Source organism: Xenopus tropicalis, chromosome 5 (genome assembly GCF_000004195.4).
Source record: "Xenopus tropicalis strain Nigerian chromosome 5, UCB_Xtro_10.0, whole genome shotgun sequence".
Taxonomy (NCBI): domain Eukaryota; kingdom Metazoa; phylum Chordata; class Amphibia; order Anura; family Pipidae; genus Xenopus; species Xenopus tropicalis.
Window position 1 is genome coordinate 114,397,472 of NC_030681.2, and position 21,351 is coordinate 114,418,822.

Sequence of the window (21,351 nt, forward strand, 5' to 3'; positions counted from 1 at the left end):
CCTATCATCCTTGACAAGTTAAACAGAGTTGCAACAAACAGAGGGGTTAAGCACTTTTGCAATTTACATTCATCCTTCTAGTCATTTTGCACAACTGGTTACAGTTGGCTGAAGATTAGTTTCATGAGAAAAGCAGCATCTTGGGAAGTTACTCTGCGAAGGAGGGTTATGTGATGTTTCTCTGATCAGTCAGCTGGAATGGACAGCAGGTGGCATTGCATCCAATTAATTATATTAGCAGTGTAAAAACTGATAAAATCGTAAAAACTATGTAAATTGCAAAAGTGCTTAGAAGAGTTCTCTGGGCAATTTTACATTTTAGTTTGTTTTGGGAATTTACATTTCCTTTAAGGCAAATAAACACAGGCTGACAATCTGCCCCAGTCCATGTAAACAGTCCATGCAGTCCAAGTGTTTAGGCGCCAGTCTCCACCAACTGAACTGCAGCTTTTCCACCCCTAATCTATAGCTTTTAAACATCTTTCAAAATATTGTCTACATTTATCACTAGTAAAATGATATGTCAGTTCTATCATTGTTGCAAGTCTATTATTCTATAAATTGGTTTCTATTTTTTTCTTCACAGACTTGACATTATGCATAAAATGGAACAATATTTCAGGATCTTTGAGCTAGTTCTATTCTAAATATATAAAATAGCAAGGTGTTTATTTAGTTTCACACATGAGGCTAATAGCAAGTCCATCCGCTATATATGCCCAGTAGTTATAAATCTAAATGCCACTGACTCATTCAGTAACTGCCTTCAGATTGTATCATTGCAAACTGACAGTTATGAATCAGTTTTCATATTAAATATTATTAAAAAACAATGTCCCTACTTTATATTATATTTTGTAACTTTAATGTCACTTTTGGTTATACCATGATTTCAGCTACTTAATCGAATAGCATTCATTTTTCTTTAGTCCAGCATCTGTGTTTCAGCTGCATCATCCGGATATAAAAGAAACCCTGTAAATATGCTGTCATCTTCATTGCTCACATACAGGCCGTTCCAGTCTCTTGCAACCTCCATCCAAACCTGATCCCCAGCATTTAATCTTACTACTAGCATCGAAGAAGCTTGATCTATTTCTTGACCATATAAAGTTTCACGGCTTTTAAATATTTTCCTATTTTGGACAACAATACTAATTCGAGCAGGGCGGCCACGGACTGTTACATGAAAGGAGAACACGTATGTTCCTGCAATGGTACAGTTAAATTTCCCAGTGGCAGGGTTATATTCTTCCTGTTCATTGTACAGGATTCTATCAAATTTTATTGGTGTGTTAGGTGGGGGAAATGGTTTAGATAAACCAACAGTGAATGCGGATTTGAAAGGTTTGAAGAGCTCCCCTTTGGATCCCTTTAGGCCTTTAGAACCCTTTTTTCCAGTACTTCCTCGAATTCCTTTGTTGCCAAAATTTCCCTTTGGCCCTGCTGGACCTGTCAAACCTAAAGGCCCGGTCTCACCTTTCTCACCTTTTGGGCCTGGTATTCCCTTTTCTCCATGTTCGCCTACTAATCCATTTAGACCACTTAGTCCTGTATCACCTTTAATGCCCTTATCACCTTTAAATCCTCTATCCCCAATGTCTCCTCTTTCTCCCTTTTCTCCAGTCTCTCCAATGTTGCCTTTATCTCCTAAATCTCCTTTTTCCCCCTTGTCTCCTTTTTCCCCATCTGCACCTATGAAACCCTGTTCCCCCTTTTCACCTCTGTCTCCATTTGTTCCATTCTCACAAGTATCTCCTTTGTTTCCTTTCTGGCCTTTTGAGCCAGAAAGTCCAATATTCCCCTTTTCACCTTTAGCTCCGATCTCACCTGTCAAAAATAATAAATCAAGAATAAATCAAGATATCAAGGCCAAATGAGTAATTCAATCATATTTTCTTTGAAACAGCTTCTGCAAGTCATACCAGTGCCTAAAACACATGTTGCCAAGAAAATTAAGAGCATATGATTGTGTTGATAAAACATGATAATTTTCAAACCTGTCATAGGGTCCCACCAGTACAAGAGCACAGATGGCTCAGTTCGGAGCCAAGATAGGTAAGTGCTTAGTTCCCACTTGCTCCAAATACAGTCCTTATTATGGAGCCCGCTTATAAACATTTGAAATATTTTGGGGGGGGGGGAAATTGCTTTTATAAAGCACAAAAAATGTGAAACTACATAAGATTAGTATAATAATGTTATTATGCTTTTGGTCATTATGGCATCCCATTTAAACATCTGTAATCACAAACTGTAATCAAGCCCCTATGATATTTCGTAGACAGGTAGTTCAAATACCATGATTTAGTTTCTGCACCAAGTTGTTTTGTTTACTTCATATGTTGCATATTTAACTTCTACACCATTTTATGTTATACTACAAGGAGTTTACTATCAGCCCCCAAAAGTGGGTATAGCCAATAAACAGTTAGCAGGTCCCTTCCTGTCCCCAGATTTCACTTTGGAAATCTGGTAAACTTTTACTACACATGACACAAAAAATGGTGTTATATACAGAAAAGCTCAAGGCCTTTGCATTGGGTAGCATCCATTATTTCATGTACTTTTAATACACGAGGGATTTAAAGGCTTTAAATGCATAAGGCATATTATTACAAATCCCATCCAGAGAATGGTAAAGTCAAAATTAATTGTAAGAAAGAGGCAAATAATAAGCAGAGACAATATAATAGTTTTACCTGTTTCTCCTGGCCTCCCTGGGAAACCTGCGATTCCACTCAGTCCTTGTTCCCCATGCTCCCCTTTTTCACCTGCACAGAAATATTGTTTCATTACCTTAAAATCACAACTCTGCTACTTGGTACATTAAATAAAATGGAGTTGGATTCACAACTCTGTCTGTAAAGCTCATACAATACAGTACCCTTCTGGATAATGCTTGAGACAAGAGCTAGAAGAAGTCTGACCTGCAAGAGGAGTTGCTGAAAATACAATGAAATATATTTAGCAATGGTTCTTGTTGCAGGTGTAATAGATAAATAAGATGTTTTCTGAATTTTTCCTGCTTTTATGGGTTATGCTCATTAATCACTGAAAGATCTAAGGAGCAGATTTATCAAAATGTGAGATTAGAGCTCACCATAGAAAAATTCACTCACTTTCTATTGATTCCTTTGGGATTTTAAGAAATGTATTTTATGAAGTGGTGAACTCTAACTTTCACCCATTGATTAATGCACATCTAAAAATCCCACAGGATTGAACAGAAAGTGGGTACATTTTTCTGCAGTGAGCTCGGATCTCACAGTTTGAAATATCTGCCCCTAAGTGTCTACGATGAAAACCCTTCAAAATCACAGCGTGAAACCCTACTTTACCTATATATTTAGCTATAGCAACTTTTAAGTACTGTAAAGACCCTTACATCTGGTTTGTATGTAGTTGTTAAATACATACATGCTTATGGACTCAAGTTGTTCTGTTTCCCCTTTATTAAAATATAGAAGTTATGGTGCTTGAGCACACTGCCATAAAGAATACAGGTAAATTATTGATAAGTTTGTATATTGTGCTGATCTATTATGTGCAATAAATATATGCAGGCACTGGTGATGGATGTATATAGTAGTGCAATTTATAAGAGCTCCCTTATTATTGAACAAAATCATTTCTGTAAGAGAAAGTATAGTTGTGTTTGGGTATCAGGGAAGAATAATGTTCTGCCAGCTCCAGTTGTATTAATGCAGGAGCTTTTAGTAACTCTACAAACTTTCATTTCTTTCTTTTCCATAAAATAATTTTTATTTACACAAATTGTGTCGGATTTAGCAGTTTTATGTATAAACACATAAAAATTTGCTGCCAAGTCCCCAGTGGATATATGCCCTGTGGCCACCCCCCCCCCCCCCCCCAGCCTTTACCACCCTAGGCCCGGGATTTTGTGGCCTGCCCACAAATCTGGGTCTGCATATGTAGTGCAATATAGTAAGGACAAGTAACCTTTTCTTTCCTAATTTATGTCCCCATTGAGTTAGTAAAGGGCCCTTTACAGAGACCCCCAGACACAAGAGGACTGAGGAGCAGAGTTGGCATTAGGGGTTGGCAGAAGAGGCAGGGCACAACTCTGGTGGGGGGGAATGCTAGGCACATACCATTTCAGTCTGGCTATTTCAGGGCCCTGGAAAATTGCGGGTTACAATTATTGCAGTGACGAGCAGGAAGGGGCATACTCTTTACATTTGTATTCCAGCTCGGCAAGACAGTCAGATCTCCAAGCTCAGGTAACTTTAGCAAGGTGTGTCAGGTGGTGGGTTATACAGCAGTCCTCACTCTCTATCCCATTGCAGCCTAACACACAAGGCATTTGACTCCTGTGTTGCTCAAGGGGAAACCAATAGTGGTCAAAAAATCTAATATCTAAAAATGCCTGCCTTTCCATAGAACAGTATGGGAATGTTTGGTGACCAATGCCAAGAAATGGTCTGCCATCTCCAAAAGGTAGTCTCCACTCATAAAAGCTGAATCAAACTGTCACCTTGTACCCACCAGCATTTCTAATTGGCAGATAATTTCCTATGCTTTCCAAAGGAAAGCAGTTACACGCAATATGGGAAATTTTCACTGTATCTTGAGTTTGTCTTCAGTATGATGAGCGATGTAAGAGATCCTACTAAAAAAGAGCAATTTATGCTTATCTGTCTAGAAAAGGTTACAAGAACAGTTTTAAACATTTGACACTCCATTTATCAAATTATAAATTACTTTTCTACAAACGGAAAAATGTTAAAGACTAAAGTGACTCCAACCCAGACGCACTGTACCTGCCAACCTAATCCGAAAGCAAAGTGTCCAAAAAATAGAAAAGGATGCAGTGCTAAATTTGAAAGCTCTGCAGGCCTCTTTCTTTGATATTAGGAGTTCATGCACCATCTATCAGAAATAATTGGAATATTGGTAAAGGTCAGGTAGACAGAAATTTTGCCGGCTTGCTCAGGTTCAACAATGAAATAGATTACTTAGAAGACTTTAAAATAATGTTCTCTAGACAGAGGGTTCCATTCATGATAGCAAGGCAATAACCATTTCAGTATGGGGCAGGGCAAAGTCAAAGGGCCATACCCCATAATTCATCGTTAAAGTATGGCAGACCACATATTCTTAGATCTGCAGTTAATGACAATGTATACATATTGTATATATCATATTATAGTGATGCTATTGATAGTAAAGCCACAAATAGATTTTATGAACTGTACATTTTTTGGCAATTAATTATAAAATGTATCTAGCATGGTAAACACATTCTTCCTTTAAAATCCAAACTTTAATGTACCCTTTCTAGATATATTGTTCTAAATGTAGAAAAGGATTACTGGTATGATTTAGTATAATGACACTTTAGGGGGGGAGGGGATAAAGGAAAAAAAATCTCTTGAGGTGGTTGCCTTTATAAAAAGTTATTTCATAAGAACAATAATGCTAGTCCTTTAAAATCACCTCTTATGCAGTGGTATGTGAGACCATCACAAGAGCAAGCTGTTCGAATGACTCCTTTACTGTATTACCTGCTTTTGCCATTGGAATATAAATCTTTGTAATTACTGTGACCATGAGAAAAGCCTAGTCACGCACAAAGTGCTTTTCTCAGCTGCTTTTTAACAGAATATACAGAAGAGGGCTGGAATCAATAGGCTTTCATTGTTACACACCCTTGTCTCCTTTGTAGCCCTTTGCACCTGGGGGCCCAGTAGATCCATGTAGCCCTGGCAATCCCGTGTCTCCAGTCTCTCCTTTGGGACCTGCAAAATGAAAAGTGCTAAATATATAAATAGATTTCATGATGCGTTCACAGCAAAGTAATGCCTTTTTGACAACAGCGATGCTTGAAGGATTATCCAGCATTTTTGCAGAGAGTTTTAAACCCTGCAGACCTTCCTTTCAAGTCCTATTAAAGTGATTTGCCTGGGAGAGATGTAATCAATACCCACTCAAAAATCAGCTTTCATGCCACAAATGATAGTCACCTTGAACTAACTACAACCAAATACAATGCCCACAATGGTAAAAAGCTGTTAAAAGATATCTATATAAAATATATTCAGTTAAATCAATCAACATATGGAATCTCACTGTGATAACTCTTTGCATGCTGTCCTGTTGGGTATTATCAGTTCTTTGCTTTTTATTGTTGCTTTTCTTCTTGGTGTGCAAAAGGGCTCACTAACACAGATGTGATATAGCACCAGTTATAGCACCCAGACCAACCAGAAAACCTTTACTTTCATTTTAAAGGAAAACTATATTGTTGCATTAAAAGAAGGAACGCCTAACGCGTTTCGTATGCCAAGCACACTTACTCATAGGCTTAAAACAACTGTACAACAAGGAAATGTTTAAATAGCATATACAGTGTATATGCTATTTAAACACTTCCTTGTTGTACAGTTGTTTTAAGCCTATGAGTAAGTGTGCTTGGCATACGAAACGCGTTAGGCGTTCCTTCTTTTAATGCAACAATAAAGATTTGATTTTATGAGAGACCCCGGAGTCCGGAGCACTTGGTGTCCACTACGTTTGAAATTGGCTTTTTTTCCCCTTCAGCTACGGGTTCGGGGCCCTGAGCACCCGGACCAGCCAGGGATACCGGTGAGCTATTTTGACTTGTACTGACTATGCTTGACCATTGTGTTCCTTGAACAGCATTTGCGATACGTCCGGGGTTTTTACACCCGGACCTCACTGTTTAGATTGGTACGGATTGTATTTTGGGAATTGGAGCATTTATTATCATATGCAGAGAAATTTACTTTTGTTTTTCGTTTTTGTTTTACTTTATATGATATATTATCTTACCTTTTTTCCTTGATCAAAGGAAAACTATACCCTCAGAAGGAACACTACAACAGATAATTTATATAATATTAAGTAGCCTATTAAACTATATATAGTTTGTTTGTGTGCACTGTTAATTGGATGATCCCAGGTAAAACCCTTAGTACTTAAAAGAGTTACCCAATGGTACATACTACTTAAAAAGTATATTTTTATGAAAAATGGTTTATGTAACATATGAACTGTTAAAATGTCATATATTTTTTAGAGACCTACATAGTTGGGGGTGTAGTTTTCCTAACTCATAGTATGGCTCAAATCAACGTTTTGTTACTGGCAACTGTACTTAACAACTATATGGGTAATTTACATTTCCCATTGGTGCAAGTGGTAGAGCACTGAGAGCACAGGAGCGGGCCCCTTGCACATCTAACATGCACTTGCACCTCGGAGAAGTCTGCATTTTACCTCTGCCATGGATTCAAAATCTTCCTGCAGCTTTCTAACTCTCATGTCTTAATGACAAGTTAGGGGATGGGTAGGGGGCAGGAGAATGGACATCTATTTGCCCCCCCGACCCCCATGGATAGCAATCTATGCTTGGTTTATAGAATGCCTGGTGCTCAGATATATAATTTGCACAGTCATCTTTATCACAGTGCATATACCCCCAAAATGAAAATTTTGTAAAAAATCCAACAATGGCTTCCTGTGTATCACATTTGCACTTTGACTTGTGCTCATTTATTTTAGGGTTGCAGACAGCAAAAACACTAACCTACTTTCTAGGTGTGTTGGGCTACTAATTAATCATTCTGAGTCCTTATTGGTCACCTACTAAGAATGTTTTTGTGCTTGTGTTGCTCCCTTGCTTTTTTTTCATTGAAATGTTGCTCACGAGTAAAAAAGGTTGGGGATCACTGTAGGAGGCCATACTAATGTGAAAGCTTTTTAAACATGAAAAGTCCCCACCATAAAGCAGTCAAGAGTAATCTAACCTCATTACATTTCTGCCTCCCATATCAAGGTGTACTCAGTGTATATGAATAAGTTGTAGGCAGAGCCTTATGGCTCTGCCTACAACCTATTCATATACACTGAGTACACCTTGATATGGGAAATGTGATATCATGCTATGGAGTAACAGGCAATGCACACACATAAATGTCATCTACATCTACACAGAATGCTGGAAAAAAATCTAATCAAACCATAAAAATACATGGTAAAGGTTGCAGTAAGCCATCATTAGTCCCTTTATTTTATAAGCCCCTGTGCGAGCAAATTTGCCTTTCTGCAAATTTAATATGGGCTCTACGAACACGGAAAATGTTTAGTGACCACTTCAGACAGTGGAAGAAAGTTTGTGAATTGTATTACTTGCAACAGTGCGCACTTTATTTATTAAAACTTCTTAAAGGACAGGTCAACCCAAAATATAATTTTTTGCCTAATAAAAGAAAGCATCATTCTAAGCAGCATTGCTATATACATTAAATACATGTATATTGCAATGTTTTTGACTTATTTGTATGTATTATTGCTATTAGAAGCAGTGTTTGCCTGTCATTTTCTGTTCTCTGCCCTGGTGGTTCTGGCATTTGAAACATTGTAACACAAGGCAGCAGAATGACAGACCTGTCTAGCTGGGGGAGACTGACCAATGACTGATGCAACATTGTTTAAAAAGTAACAACCAGGATTTCAGCAAATGCTGCTTTCAATAGCAATTACATTTACAAATAACTTTTAAAACACTAAAAATTTTCAATAAATTCACATTGGAAGGTTGCTTGGAGTTATGTACATTATTTTTGGTGTTGACGTCCTTTAAAGGAAAAGGAAAGGTAAAAATTAAGTAAGATTTATCAGAAAGGTCTATGTAAATACAGACATAAGCACTTACAGTAATGCTGCACTAAGTTCTCTATCAAAAGAAACACAGGATTTCTTGTCTCTTTTTTTGTAAACATGATGTTCCAGTGTCTGACTTCCTCTCTCAGAAACATCCTTAATTCCCGTGGACAGAGTCTGCGCAGTTCTCTTCTCTCTCCCCTCTCCTGCTCCCCCTACCATGAGAATGCTAAGAACTCCCTCCCCCCTCCCTTAGGAATGTGTGATCTCAGCTATAACGGCTAGACTGCAAGCAGGAAGCTACATAAAATGGCAGCTGCTATCTTAAGCAAACAGAGAAAGCTTCTAGAGCTGTTTACTCAGGTATGGTCATGGTTTCTGCAGAATAAATATATTGTTCTAGGTGGCACTAATGTGGCGGATCTATTGGCAGTAAAATGCCAAAATGACTTTCCTTCTCCTTTAATGAAAAAGTTTGCTCCAAAAGATTAAGTCACCAGTCTAATGAACATTATTACATTGTGAAATGCAAATTTTTATTCTTTTTTGTGCTCTTTTTTTTCAGTTTCCGACTTTTTATACAATTTCCCATATATCTCCAATACAAAGTGAAAAACCTGTAAACAGTAAAGTAATCACCAATTTGAAACCTACATAAGGGGTCATCTACAGAGACCCTAGGCAGAACTGAGCGCCCCATTTTCTGCACTCTCCCCCTGCACAGTAATTTTTACTTATAATGTTGGTACTGTGGCCTAAGGCGACTATGGGCAGAATGTTATACACAACTTATCAGATTAAAATAAAAAAAAAATACATTTTGTAATAAGTAATTGTTCATTATTACACCGCAAGTTATCAATGCCCATAGAGCATTTTTAAATAACTGCTTGAAGGTGGCATATTTTTTTATATGAAAATAATATTAAGAGGTTTCATTAAATATATTGCACACTGACACTAATTACAGAACATACATTTTTTCCTATTTGTCGATATATCATTACATCAGAAATATAACGGTGTCCTACTTGAAAAACCTACAATCTAACTTATCTAACTTAAGTCCCCAGGCTTTCTGCACTAACACAAAATTAAACATCATCTGTGTGGTTTGTACTTCTCCAATACAAGAATTTGCTTTTATACCATTTGCTTGTATATTTTCCATTAGGTAATGTAGCAAAATGTAACCATGGAATTGTTTGCATGCGTTATGTTCTTTTTGTCATTCTGAACATTTCTTTACCTTCAAACCTCATGTTTTGTGTTCCTTTGATCCTTGATGCATTGAGTTTCTAGCAAAATCCAAACTTCTATTCTAACAAATTCTATTAAAATAGGAGTGAGGATACAATTATATCTAAGGACATTAAAATGTACCCTTTAAGCAGCAATATGCTAGGAAGCTGATAGCAATATCAACACCAGTCACATATCATATTATAAAGGAAGGAACACATTATATTCTGCTTTTATACAATGAAAGTATTTCAGCTAGAACATATACTGGAAGACAGCAATTCACAATATTTACAAATTGTTGTGCCTGTAATTAGAAACATGGAGCTCTTTCCATAGAAAAACAGCTTCTGGGATGATGCAGAATCGTATTACACAGCAGCTGCCCTAACAATAATTGAATGCTAGGCATTCACTAATGATTTAGCACAATTTCCTGCTTGGGTTTTTCCAAGTGTATATTTTGGTGATAACAATATAAAATTCAGTTTAAAATGATAAGTCACCAATGATTTTTTTGTATTTATTTGTTAGAGACTGTCCTATGCTAGCTACACAAGGGTCTAGGTTAGCTGATATCCCTCAAGCAGCTGGGTTTCCAACAGTGGCCTATAATGTGTATGGGTCAATTGAAGCAACATCTCTATTACCTTACATGTTTTGTGCTCCATGAGCTCTTAATTATAGACTAGCCTATAATTAAGTGCTCATTTGTAAGGCAATAGAGATGTTGCTGCAATAAAGTTTTTTGTTTTAATTTACCACTTGGTTTTTTGACACCTTAGCTCCATCGGTATGCTGTTTTATACACGTTTCCACTCTGGGGCTGATGCACATGGACCACACCTTTTTAAGTTTGGTGAGTTACTTTCAGTGACAACTGTTTTTTGTCTACTCTTACCTACTGTGGAACACAGATTATTGTTTTTTGTGGATGAAGTTAAAACATCTTTTCATCTTTTAACCTGGTTTTCATTTTGGCTAATTGATTTTATGTGATTGGACCAGAATTAAAATGGTCAAATCAATCATTTTAGAAACAGTTAAAAACAGAATGTTGAACAGTTCAACTTCACAGTTCAAGTGACTGTGATTGTGAATATGAATAATTTGTGAGGTGGTGCGGCCAATAGTGAATGTCTTTTTAAAGGAACAGTAACACTAAAAAATAAAAATGTTTTAAAATAATTAAAATATGATGTACTGTTGCCCTGCACTGGTAAAAGTTGCGTGTTTGCTTCAGAAAGACTACTATAGTTAATAGAAATAGCTGCTGTGTAGTCATGGGGGCAGCCATTTAAATTGAAAAAAGGAGAAAAGGCACAGGTTACATAAGAAGATACCAGATAAACTGTGTAGAATACAATGGGAATCTGCTACTTATCTGTTATCTGCTTAGTAACCTGTGCCTTTTCTCCTTTTTTTTTTTTAAATGGCTGCCCCCATGACTACACAGCAGGGTATTTATATAAATTGCAGTAGTGTTTATGAAGAAAACACACAACTTTTACCAGTGCCGAGCAATAGTATATAATATATTAATTATTTTTATACACTTTCATTTTTTGGTGTTACTGTTCCTTTAACATTTTTAATTCTTCATATTCCATTACTTTCCTTTCTCTTACCTCAGCTGGGTGCCAAAAGCCATTCTCGTTGACGTAACTCAGGCACCCCTCATACTGTGTCTGTGGTTAATATTATACATGCATATCTCGTCAAATCTAACTAAAGTGGCCAGTGCTTTCAATCATACAGTGATCAGTGCCTCTGATAATTCCTTTTGATAATTTATCAGAAGCACTGATTACTGTATGAGTTGATTATAAGGTGTTAATTAAATAAGTGGGGTTCCTATAGAGGGAAGTTACTTCAGATTGAATCAATTTTTTGATCTATCAGCCCAGTTAAGCACTAAAAGCACTGGTAACTTTAGTTCAAATTATCCATTTGATTGAAGGTTGTAAGAGATCCATAAGGGGTTGTTTTTACTTTTTTCTCTTATTATTCCACCTCGGTGTAAATACAAACATTTGGTATTTTAACACAAGACAATTTTTTTTTTCTTGTAAAATCTGTTATAAAAACTTAAATAGCAAAATATAGTAGTAATATAAACAGATAGTGGTCAACAAAGCATTAGTCTAAGCCCACCATTAAATTCTGCACCAAACCTCTGACCCACCCTTTTTAGAATGCCTCTAGTGGCAGAGTGCTCTAAGGGTGGCCATATATTAGTTAATATTAGCTGCCAACTAGGCCATTCCAGACTAAAGCTAGTTTTTGGGCTGTGTGTGGGCTCAGAATAATACTTCTGATAATTTTCGTACCATGGCAATCAATCATTTAGTCTTTCGGCCAGGTTAGAAAATTTCGGTTGGTTACCAATAAAATCTGCACATGTATCAGACTATATCCTTGTTGGACCTACAATGGAAGTCACTCGTACATTTGGTGTCTGATAACTATTTCATGTTCAGAACGTCCTCCAAATTGCTTTATCCTACAATTTCATTCTGAATGTTAGTTTTAAATTTTTGCATTTAAATATACGACCAATATCTGAATGTTTGTCGGAAGAAGACTAAAATCTGAACGTGTATGGCCACCTTAAGTTGTCATCTTATTAGACCATGTACAGGGAAACAATATCAGCCTGCCAGGAATCCTGTCAGGTGAGGAATAAATAGACCCTTGTTATGATGCAATTGTTGGCCCAGTGTCACGTAATTCAATACAGAATCATCTTACATAGAAACTGCACTATCAATCCACAAATGATTTGTACACATATAAAAGGCAGATATTGAGAACATGTCTCCCTCTGTGCATTGCACCTATAGCTGTACCCTATAATATGGTGTAGAAGTAAGAAACTTGTAAATGAACATAACCAAGAAAACATTTGCACATCTGGCTTTAGCCTCATTTTATTTTTACTTACTTATATTTACCTTAAAATAACCAAAAAGTATAATACAGGAAAATATACTATTGTTGCACCCAGAGAGTGTGTAAGAATCACACCTTAATGCAAATAAATAAGTTATGGGCTGTGACTCTACTGACAAAACAAGTAAGCAGTTGGTAATTTTGTATGAATAACGAGCACAGGATGTAACCACAGTAATTTCTTTTATTGGGCAATCGTGTGATTTACTGTGCAGTTTTCCAATTTTGCCGAATCTGGGAACAGCAAGGTACAAAAGGCTTGGCTTTGGAAATGATTTGTGGCTCTAATAAAAATTACAGTTCCTTTTGTTTTCCTTCTTCTAACGATGGACCTGCTATGATAATGGAGCACAAAGAAAACCTGCTACAATTATCAAGCAATCAGCTGCAGGATAAGGTGCTTAGTGATTTATTATCATTAGTGATGAGATTACTCTGGGCATTAGAAACCAGCTTTGCAATAAACTTTGAAAACATTGTTAACTCCTACACTACATTTTAAATTAAATAGAATGTTAAAAGAACAACATGGGTGTCACATTCCATTAAGTTCTTTGTAATTCAAGCATAAATTTAAAAAAATGTAAAAATACATTGACATTGTAATATGGCAGTGCTCTTTCAGCTGATTGTAATGGGGATTATTGCTTCATTCAGAAGTTATTGCAAATGAAATGCATCCCCCATACTGTTGGACCCTGGGCAAATGCCCAGCAACTCAAGTGGAACTCAAGTGTAAGGTCTATGCCAAACAAATCTTGTAGGTTATTAGTGCAGCCAAAAAGTAATATTTTTCAGTGGTTTCACTCACTCACAGACCATACGGAATACAAAATGTGCAACTTGTGAAGCTTTAACTTATCAATTATACCATTTAGAACCATTTAGAGGGGGTTATGTTACCTGGGAAGCCCATTGCACCGGAATCGCCTTTTGGTCCAGGCATTGGTGCGCAACACTCACAGCAGTTAAAAAAGAAATCTGGCGTTTCCAGTGTGAAATTGTCAAAGGGATAAAGAGTGGTGGCTGTTCTGGAATCTGGATTTAATGTGGCCAGTTCAGTAGTGGTATCAGTGATCTCTGGCATTTCAGGGAACAGAGTCTCTTCTGTTGGCGAAGCATGGGACATCTCTAAACCATTTGCAATCTCCATATTATAAGCTCTCTTAGTATTCTTTGCTGGCGGAGTGGTTCTCGCTTCCAAACACATTGTGACAACAATGGTAATAAAAGTGGCTGTTGGCCATGATAAAGTTCCCATTTTTATATCTGAAGAAAAAAAAGCAACAGATTATTCATGCTGTGCTGATACATTTCTATGGATTTACTTTTATTAGTTCAGTGTGATGTAAACACACATACAATATTTACAGCCATTGTAACATGTTCCTTTGTGATATCCATGTGATCACATTGCATTTCCAAGCATGCCCCTTTCTTGTGCTTTATATTGTCATGTTAGAGTGAATGTGTGGATTACAAATAACTTTGCCCAGAAAAGAACTCAAAGATTCATCTTTTTATGACAGTGAAACATGCACTATGCTACTGCAAAGAAGAGTTCTGCACTCAACACAATAGTCATAGATTCCAGTCTCCACATAACAGAGCTGCAGTCATGGAATCCAGTTACCAAAGGGCTACAGTCCCTAAAATGAATGTGTCTTTCACAAATAGAGTTTAGCAAATGGAGCATAGATTAAATATCTATTTATATAAGTGCAAAAAAACCAAAAACATGAATGTAAAAATTCACCATCTAGAAGCTTGCGAGTTTATAAAGAAATCAGTGGGAGTTACCCTAGGCAAAGTCAAGCAATATTTTCAATGTGAGATATGCAAGTTTGTAAACTCTAAAATTCAAGGTATTCAAGTTGTTTTATTTCAAGTTTTCCTTATTAATAAATAAGCAAGCATTTGAAATGTAAGTTTATTTCAAATAGAAAAACAAATCTCAAATTCACTGACTTGAAAACTGATAAATAAGCCCATTTTTGTAGGAAACATGTTAGAACTGATCTTTATATTTTCCTTCCATACAAATTATTCAATATAATTTAATTTATTTAAAGACCTGCAACTTTCTCTTTCAATCTGTGTTCCAGTGTTTAAAGACGATCAAAGACTTTGGCTGCTCCAAATAATAGACTAAAGGTGGCCATACATGGGCAGATTTAGGCTGCCAATTCGACCCCTTCAGACCGATTCAGCAGCTTATTTACCCATGCATGGGTCTGTATCCCTGTTGTTGTGCCTGAGGGCCAAACAATCAGATTAGCCCAATACTGCCTACCTTAAGCTGGCCATACACGTGGCGATCTGACGATGTTTCGTACGACCATCGGTCGCACGAAACATCGTCAGATCCGCCACACACCATTCAGGGCTGAATCGGCAGGTAAGGAGGTAGAAACAATAGGATTTCTACCTCCTTCTGCCGATTCAGCGCTAAAGGGAGATTTTGGTCAAGCGCCTTCTATGGCGACCGATCAAAATTTTCAAACTGGTCCGATCGGGGAGTCGGCCGATATCAGCAGCTTCCTGCGATATCGGTCGACTCGCCGACATACCATACACGCACCCAATATCGTACGAAACGAGGTTTCGTACAATATTCTCGGTGCGTGTATGGCCACCTTTAGATTGGCATATGATTGAAAAATCTGCTTGTTTGGCGACCTTGCTAAATAAGTAGATCTTATGTATGGCTAGCTTAAGGGAACCATACAGACAGTATCATACAGTTGGCCCTTTCTCTCAGAACCAGATTGGATTCCCATATCTTTCTGCCACTATCTTTAGTACAAAGACCTGTACTGTCAAGGAGCTTATTGCCCAATGAATAGGGATCAAATATTATGGGGCCCATTTATCAAAGTACGATTGCTTCCAATTACAAATAAAACATATTTTTTCTAAGTGTTCATACTGTGCGTATTTTTTGCAACTTTTTTATACTTTGCGACAAAAAGCACGACAATTTGTGCGACAAAATCGTAGTTTCGGATTCATTCAAGCTTCAGTATCGTGACTTTCCTTGGGCCAGGTTGGAGCTGCAGAGTGACATTGAGTCCTATGGGAGGCTTCCAAAAACATGCACAGAAGGATCAAATTCACAAAGGTTTTCCCCCCATTACGAGCTTTCAGATACGAAAATGTTGTGACTTCCGGATCGCCATTATGATATTATCGTGACTAATACAATTCTTTCGTAAGCATATTCGTGACATTTCTGATCATCAGAAATTATCGTATCTAATCCGAATTTTACCCATTTTGGGATTTGAACTTGTACTTTGATGAAACAGCCCCTATATGTTTTCATGCTCATCACAAGTCTAAATTATTATTATAAATGTACTGTATCCAGTACTTTATATGCTATGTGACAATGTAATGTAGTAAACTCATCCCTTTACTCTTCAACTCCACTGTTTTGTAAGAAGGAAAGTTTATCCCTAGGCATGTTGAACCATCACAATGTTCATTAACTGCATCACTGTAGGTGGTGTTATGTACTATAGAGAATATTTTCCTTAAAGCAAAAGTGGAATCCCATTATTTAGTTTATAAGCATATATTTATATATAAGTATATGTGGTTTGTCTGATATCCATTAAACTGTTCATATTCCTTATTATCTCATGCTAATGCTAATTGAACACAGGGCACATTCTCTTCTAATGTTTTTCTTGTGGCAGGGAAGCACCAGAATCCACTTGTCTTTGATTATAATGACCATTTTTAGGCCAATAGTTGTTTTCAGGCCTGACAGGCAGCATGGGCTGATATAGGCACCTCTCCGCCAGCTGAAAAGCACTACTGGAGGATATGTAGCCTGTGCCATCAGCCTAAGGCAAGGTAGAATCTACAAGCAGAGCCAATACAGAAGCAATATAAATCACTGCAACCTGAATATCACTATGTACTTGGATTTCTTTATATATCCTTAAGGGCTCCTAGACACCAGAGTTATAGATAGCTCGGCACAGGTATTTGAATATGCATCCGCTGCACCTTAAATATGCATTAGCCGCAGGGTCTATTTGAATAATGTAAAAAGCCCTTTAACTGAATCACTGGCACAGCATGACCACTGAACCTAAGGCTACCATGCTCAGTCTATTCAAGAATGTCATACTGATTCTGCTGCTGCAATGTGCCCAACCTGCATTTTCATTTTTCAGATAAGTGCTGCATTTAGTTCAAAATTAAAGTGCAGTTGAACAAAATACAAATACTTTCACTGTTAACTTGTCTAAAAAAGAAAATAAAAAAGGGAAAGAAGCCTAGGTAAATAACACCGTGCCAACTGAGCTTCTCTGGTCAAGGACAACAGAAATCGAAAAGGCTGTGAAAAGTCATTCAAATGTTTCATGAAGTTGCACAAATTTGTTGTTTGGTTACTATGCAATTATTTTGGGATTCCACTATGTTTGTAAGGGCTGATCAGTTAATATAACTGAAGACTAAGGAAGGTTGCTTTGTACTTATTATATATTGTGTGGAGCCAGACTTAATAACTAGGACTGCTTTAGGTGTATATATAGGGAAGTAAATTAACAACTGAAATGTAGGTTTGGAGGTCGAACACAAAATATGCCAGTTAGACCCTTGTGTATTTGCACTAGAAATATGTCTTGCAATTTGCCTAATTACAGAGTTTTAGCAGACCTAGTTTCTAACGTTCATAGTTCCTTTACTTTAGATCTCAAGTACTTACTAAACCAGCCTTGTTTCCTATTTTGTCAAGATTTCAGTTGACATCTGCTCAGTTATAGGTTGATTTCATGCAGAAATGTTTACAGCTATTTAATCTCACTAAAATGAGTGGTTCGTTTTAAATACCCCTGTCTTAAAGGAGAACTAAACCCAATAAAATAATAAATATAAATGACTTTAGGCACCAGCCTAAAGGTTCAGCATCTCTATAGTAATAATGATCCAGGCCTTCACAGTTCTTGGATTTTGTTAGACGTGTCAGTGATACTCACATGCTCAGTGTGCTCTGGGCAGCTGTTGAGCTAAACTAAGCTAAGATTAAGGGACAGATTTATCAAAATGTGAGTTTAGAGCTTAGTACATAAAAACTCACCCACGTTCTATTCATTCCTATGGGCTTTTTAGAAGCCTATTTATCAATGGGTGAACTTTAGAGCTCATCATTTGAAAAAAAAAAGCTTCTAAAAATCCCAAAGGAATGAATAGAACATGGGTGAGTTTTTTTGTATTAAGCTCTAAACTGACATTTTGATAAATCTGCCCCTTAGAGTCGTCAAAAATCCTCAAGTAGAAAAAGAGCTTCTATATTCTATATATACAGTATATTGTAAACCCCTAAGCTTAGGTTACTGACAGCAGCACAGAGGATATGCTGGAAATCTGCAAAAAAGCAGATGAGAAGATACTGAGAGCATATTTGAAGGTAAGATCTTTAATCCTAAAGGGCTGTGGTTGCTGATACAGAACCCCCGAAACTATAATGGAACATTTTTACCCTACTTCTTGTTAAGCTTAAGTTCTCCTTTAATTTACAGCCATATGAATAATAGTGCCCAATAATAATTTCTACATCTATTTTCCCTATTCAGAGCCTTGGAAAGAAGCAGGGAGATACTGTTTTTAAGGGAATTCCTTTTCAATTCCAAGGAAATTTCCAGCAAAGGAGGTCAGCTTCAGGTTTCCTTGCCGAGAACCCTGTTTTTCTATGTTCAGTAACTATGTACACCTATATACATAATTTTCCAACATGAGCAATATAAACTGATGCTGTCTGTTCTTTTGTTTAAAAAAATGCACATATCTTTAATTTTTTTATTATAAAGCAGTTACAGAACATTAATTAGGTCTCATGCTATCATTAATTACCTAGGTTAGTTTAACTAGAGATCCTTCACCATATGTCTGATCTGTTTTGTCATACAGGTAAGAAGTTCATATTGCAGGAACCTTATCAATGCACTTTGAACCTACTTTTCCAGAACCAAAAATGGGGTAGCTTTGATTTCCCTGTTTCCCCTGAATATAAAAAAAAAAAACATAAGGGGTAATTTACGAATGCAGTGCTTTTTACTTTGAGTTGTCTGCCAAAATTGCACCCAATGCATCAAAACAGATGGAATTTGTGCTTTGTAACACAAATTAGGTACAGTTTGCTTCCTGCAGTTTCAGTGGGGTTTGTGTCAGTTCTGGAACGTTCTTTTTAAAACAGTGTTCACTGTGCCTTTTGACACAATAGAAATGCCTATTGATGAAATCCATGATGAAATCCAAAATATGGTTGAAAATTCAAATGTGAACCCAGAATTTTATGTGAAACACACACCATACTACCAGAAATAGGCCAATGGCAAATTATCTCCTCTTACATATAATCGTTGTGTTTCTCAGGGGTTATTCTTGTTGAATGCAGGATGAAATTGCTAGGACCCCATGCTTGGCAGGCTTGGCAGTAATTTGCATTTGAAATAAAGATTGAAGCCAGCAATGGATTTATGTTATATATAGATTCAGCATTTGCTTCTTGTTATTGGAATCATTCTTGCAATATATGAAAGAAAATGTGTTTATTTTCATATTACATAGTAATACGTAAGCAAGCACCATATCTCTGGTGATTAGAATACGTTTATTATTGCATATTAGGCTGTCCCCAGCTTTTCTTCAGTTGCCACAATACAGTGTGCATGATGCTTCCTGCTGGGAAAGACTCTTTCTACCCTCTTTTAAAGTTAATTATGCCCAATATTATTTTATATTTGGCCAAGTTAGATCACACATTATGCTTGATTCAGTTTCTTTTATTAAGAATGTATAAAATAGAACAAATAATACAATTTGCTTTCCTAGGATGCAGAAAACAGAAATAAGATGCCACTTTGCTCTTATTTCTTTAAAATTCTGAAGTCTAAATGCTGTTTCTACTTGTACAACAGCTTTGGGACTACATTGCTAGCTCAGAGCCAGCTAAGATCCTGAACTGTATTTCCCATACTGACTATTAAATTAAGTAACTGCATATGAGTGCCATGAATCAAAAACACGTATGCTATTGCTCCTTCGTGTGAGCTTTGCCTGAAAATTGATGGTGTAATGGAAAGATCTTTCTTTAGCCGTTGGACTCCAGAGCACTTGCTATTATATGACATTGTATATAACATTCCCAAGGAGCATGAGCCAAGTAATGTTGAGATGCCATGTAATATTTCAGAATTACAAAGCCATTGAATATATGTTGTCATGTTAAAAATATAGCAGTTACTGCATGTTCTGTCATTCAGCCCAAAGGCAAATTTATCAAGCGCCTTCAGGGGTATAAATACTCAGCCTCCAGTTTGATACCGTTGATTTGGGGATTTTAAAGGAATGCAACCATCATAATTGCCTAATTAAAGTTTATTTCTACAATTCTTAGTCTTATTTCCTGAATAGTGGCTTCTTCATTCTAGCACTGATTTGCTGTTCTTCTACATTTATATACAAGGAATAGAATTATAAATTCATACAATTAGCTGGTGGGCCTTGATTTACCTAATGATAAAGGAGAGACTTTAAGGGCAGATCATCTGCTCTAATCTTTAAACCTACAGTTTAGACGTAGCAATCCATGTGACTACATCATGTTATTGTATTAATTACACCATAGATTTGTCAAATCCTTGATTGATTATATATTATAATATTATATATATATAGTATGAGATGTAATGCAATTTTTCTAACTTGTTTTTCATCAGACTTTTTTCTGCCCTTTGTTGTCCCACTTTATAGCATTATAACCTCTTATTTTTTATTATTTCCTCAACTCTATCCCTGCCACATTAGTTTTCTGCAGAAAGATTAATCTACTAGCTGCCATAGCCTCCAAAGCTCTTCTCATCTGGACTCTCCACTACACTATTTAGTCGATTGTTGATTTAAAAGCTCTTTTTTCTTTGGTCTTGTATTTACTTCCCTCCCTGGCTAAGTCCCAAATTAAATGTCTTACACTGTGATATCTTGTTTTTTCACAGAGAAAAACTTGATTCTTCTTTGTCGCCTACCCTTGTCCATCTATCTAATTTCCTGTTGGTTTCCACCTTAATTGAAATTCCCAGTTCATCCCTCTCCAATAGAATATATCTAGTCAATACCAATACATAGAGGAGGGTAGAATACCCTCCTCTTAATCAGTCTGCCTTGATAACAACCAAGTTTTTTCACAATTTCTAAATGCCAGCTCTATTCTGGATACCTTTTAAATCAGCTTCCCTTGAGCTCATGCCAACAAGATAAACAAAGCCATTAATGGGTGAAGGGTCTGAAAACCTTGATCCATTTACAGTATATACTTCTTTTATACGTACTGTCTACAGCAATTGATACTGTTGACCATTATCTCCTTTTATAGTACAAAATCTTCACTCACTTGGCTTCCTTGACTCTTATCCTGGTATTCTCCTATCTCTTCAATCGCAACTTCAGTAACACTTCTCAGTGTTCTTCATCAGCTATTGAACTGTCAGTAAG

At 36.7% G+C, this 21,351-nt stretch overlaps 1 protein-coding gene across 1 annotated transcript; it reads right to left on the reverse strand.

Annotated features, from left to right (window-relative positions):
• Positions 1-304: 304 nt before the first annotated feature.
• On the reverse strand, positions 305-21,351 carry otol1 (otolin 1). The gene is made up of 5 exons (XM_031903017.1): positions 21,251-21,351; positions 13,747-14,112; positions 5,673-5,762; positions 2,703-2,774; positions 305-1,830 (listed from the first exon to the last, which is right to left on the reverse strand). Exons 2-5 carry the CDS (start codon positions 14,102-14,104, stop codon positions 926-928), a joined length of 1,425 nt encoding a protein of 474 aa, XP_031758877.1. The 5' UTR covers positions 14,105-14,112; positions 21,251-21,351; the 3' UTR covers positions 305-925.

What these genes read in the sequence shown, in the direction of transcription:
- otol1 (XM_031903017.1), bottom strand. Translation starts at nt 14,104, where the DNA reads ATGGGAACTTTATCATGGCCAACAGCCACTTTTATTACCATTGTTGTC. An exon ending in CGGTGCAATGGGCTTCCCAG is followed by an intron (nt 5,763 to 13,746) that starts GTAACATAACCC and finishes TTCATTTTGCAG; the next exon opens with GTCCCAAAGGAGAGACTGGA. An exon ending in AGGGAGGCCAGGAGAAACAG is followed by an intron (nt 1,831 to 2,702) that starts GTAAAACTATTA and finishes TATTTTTGACAG; the next exon opens with GTGAGATCGGAGCTAAAGGT.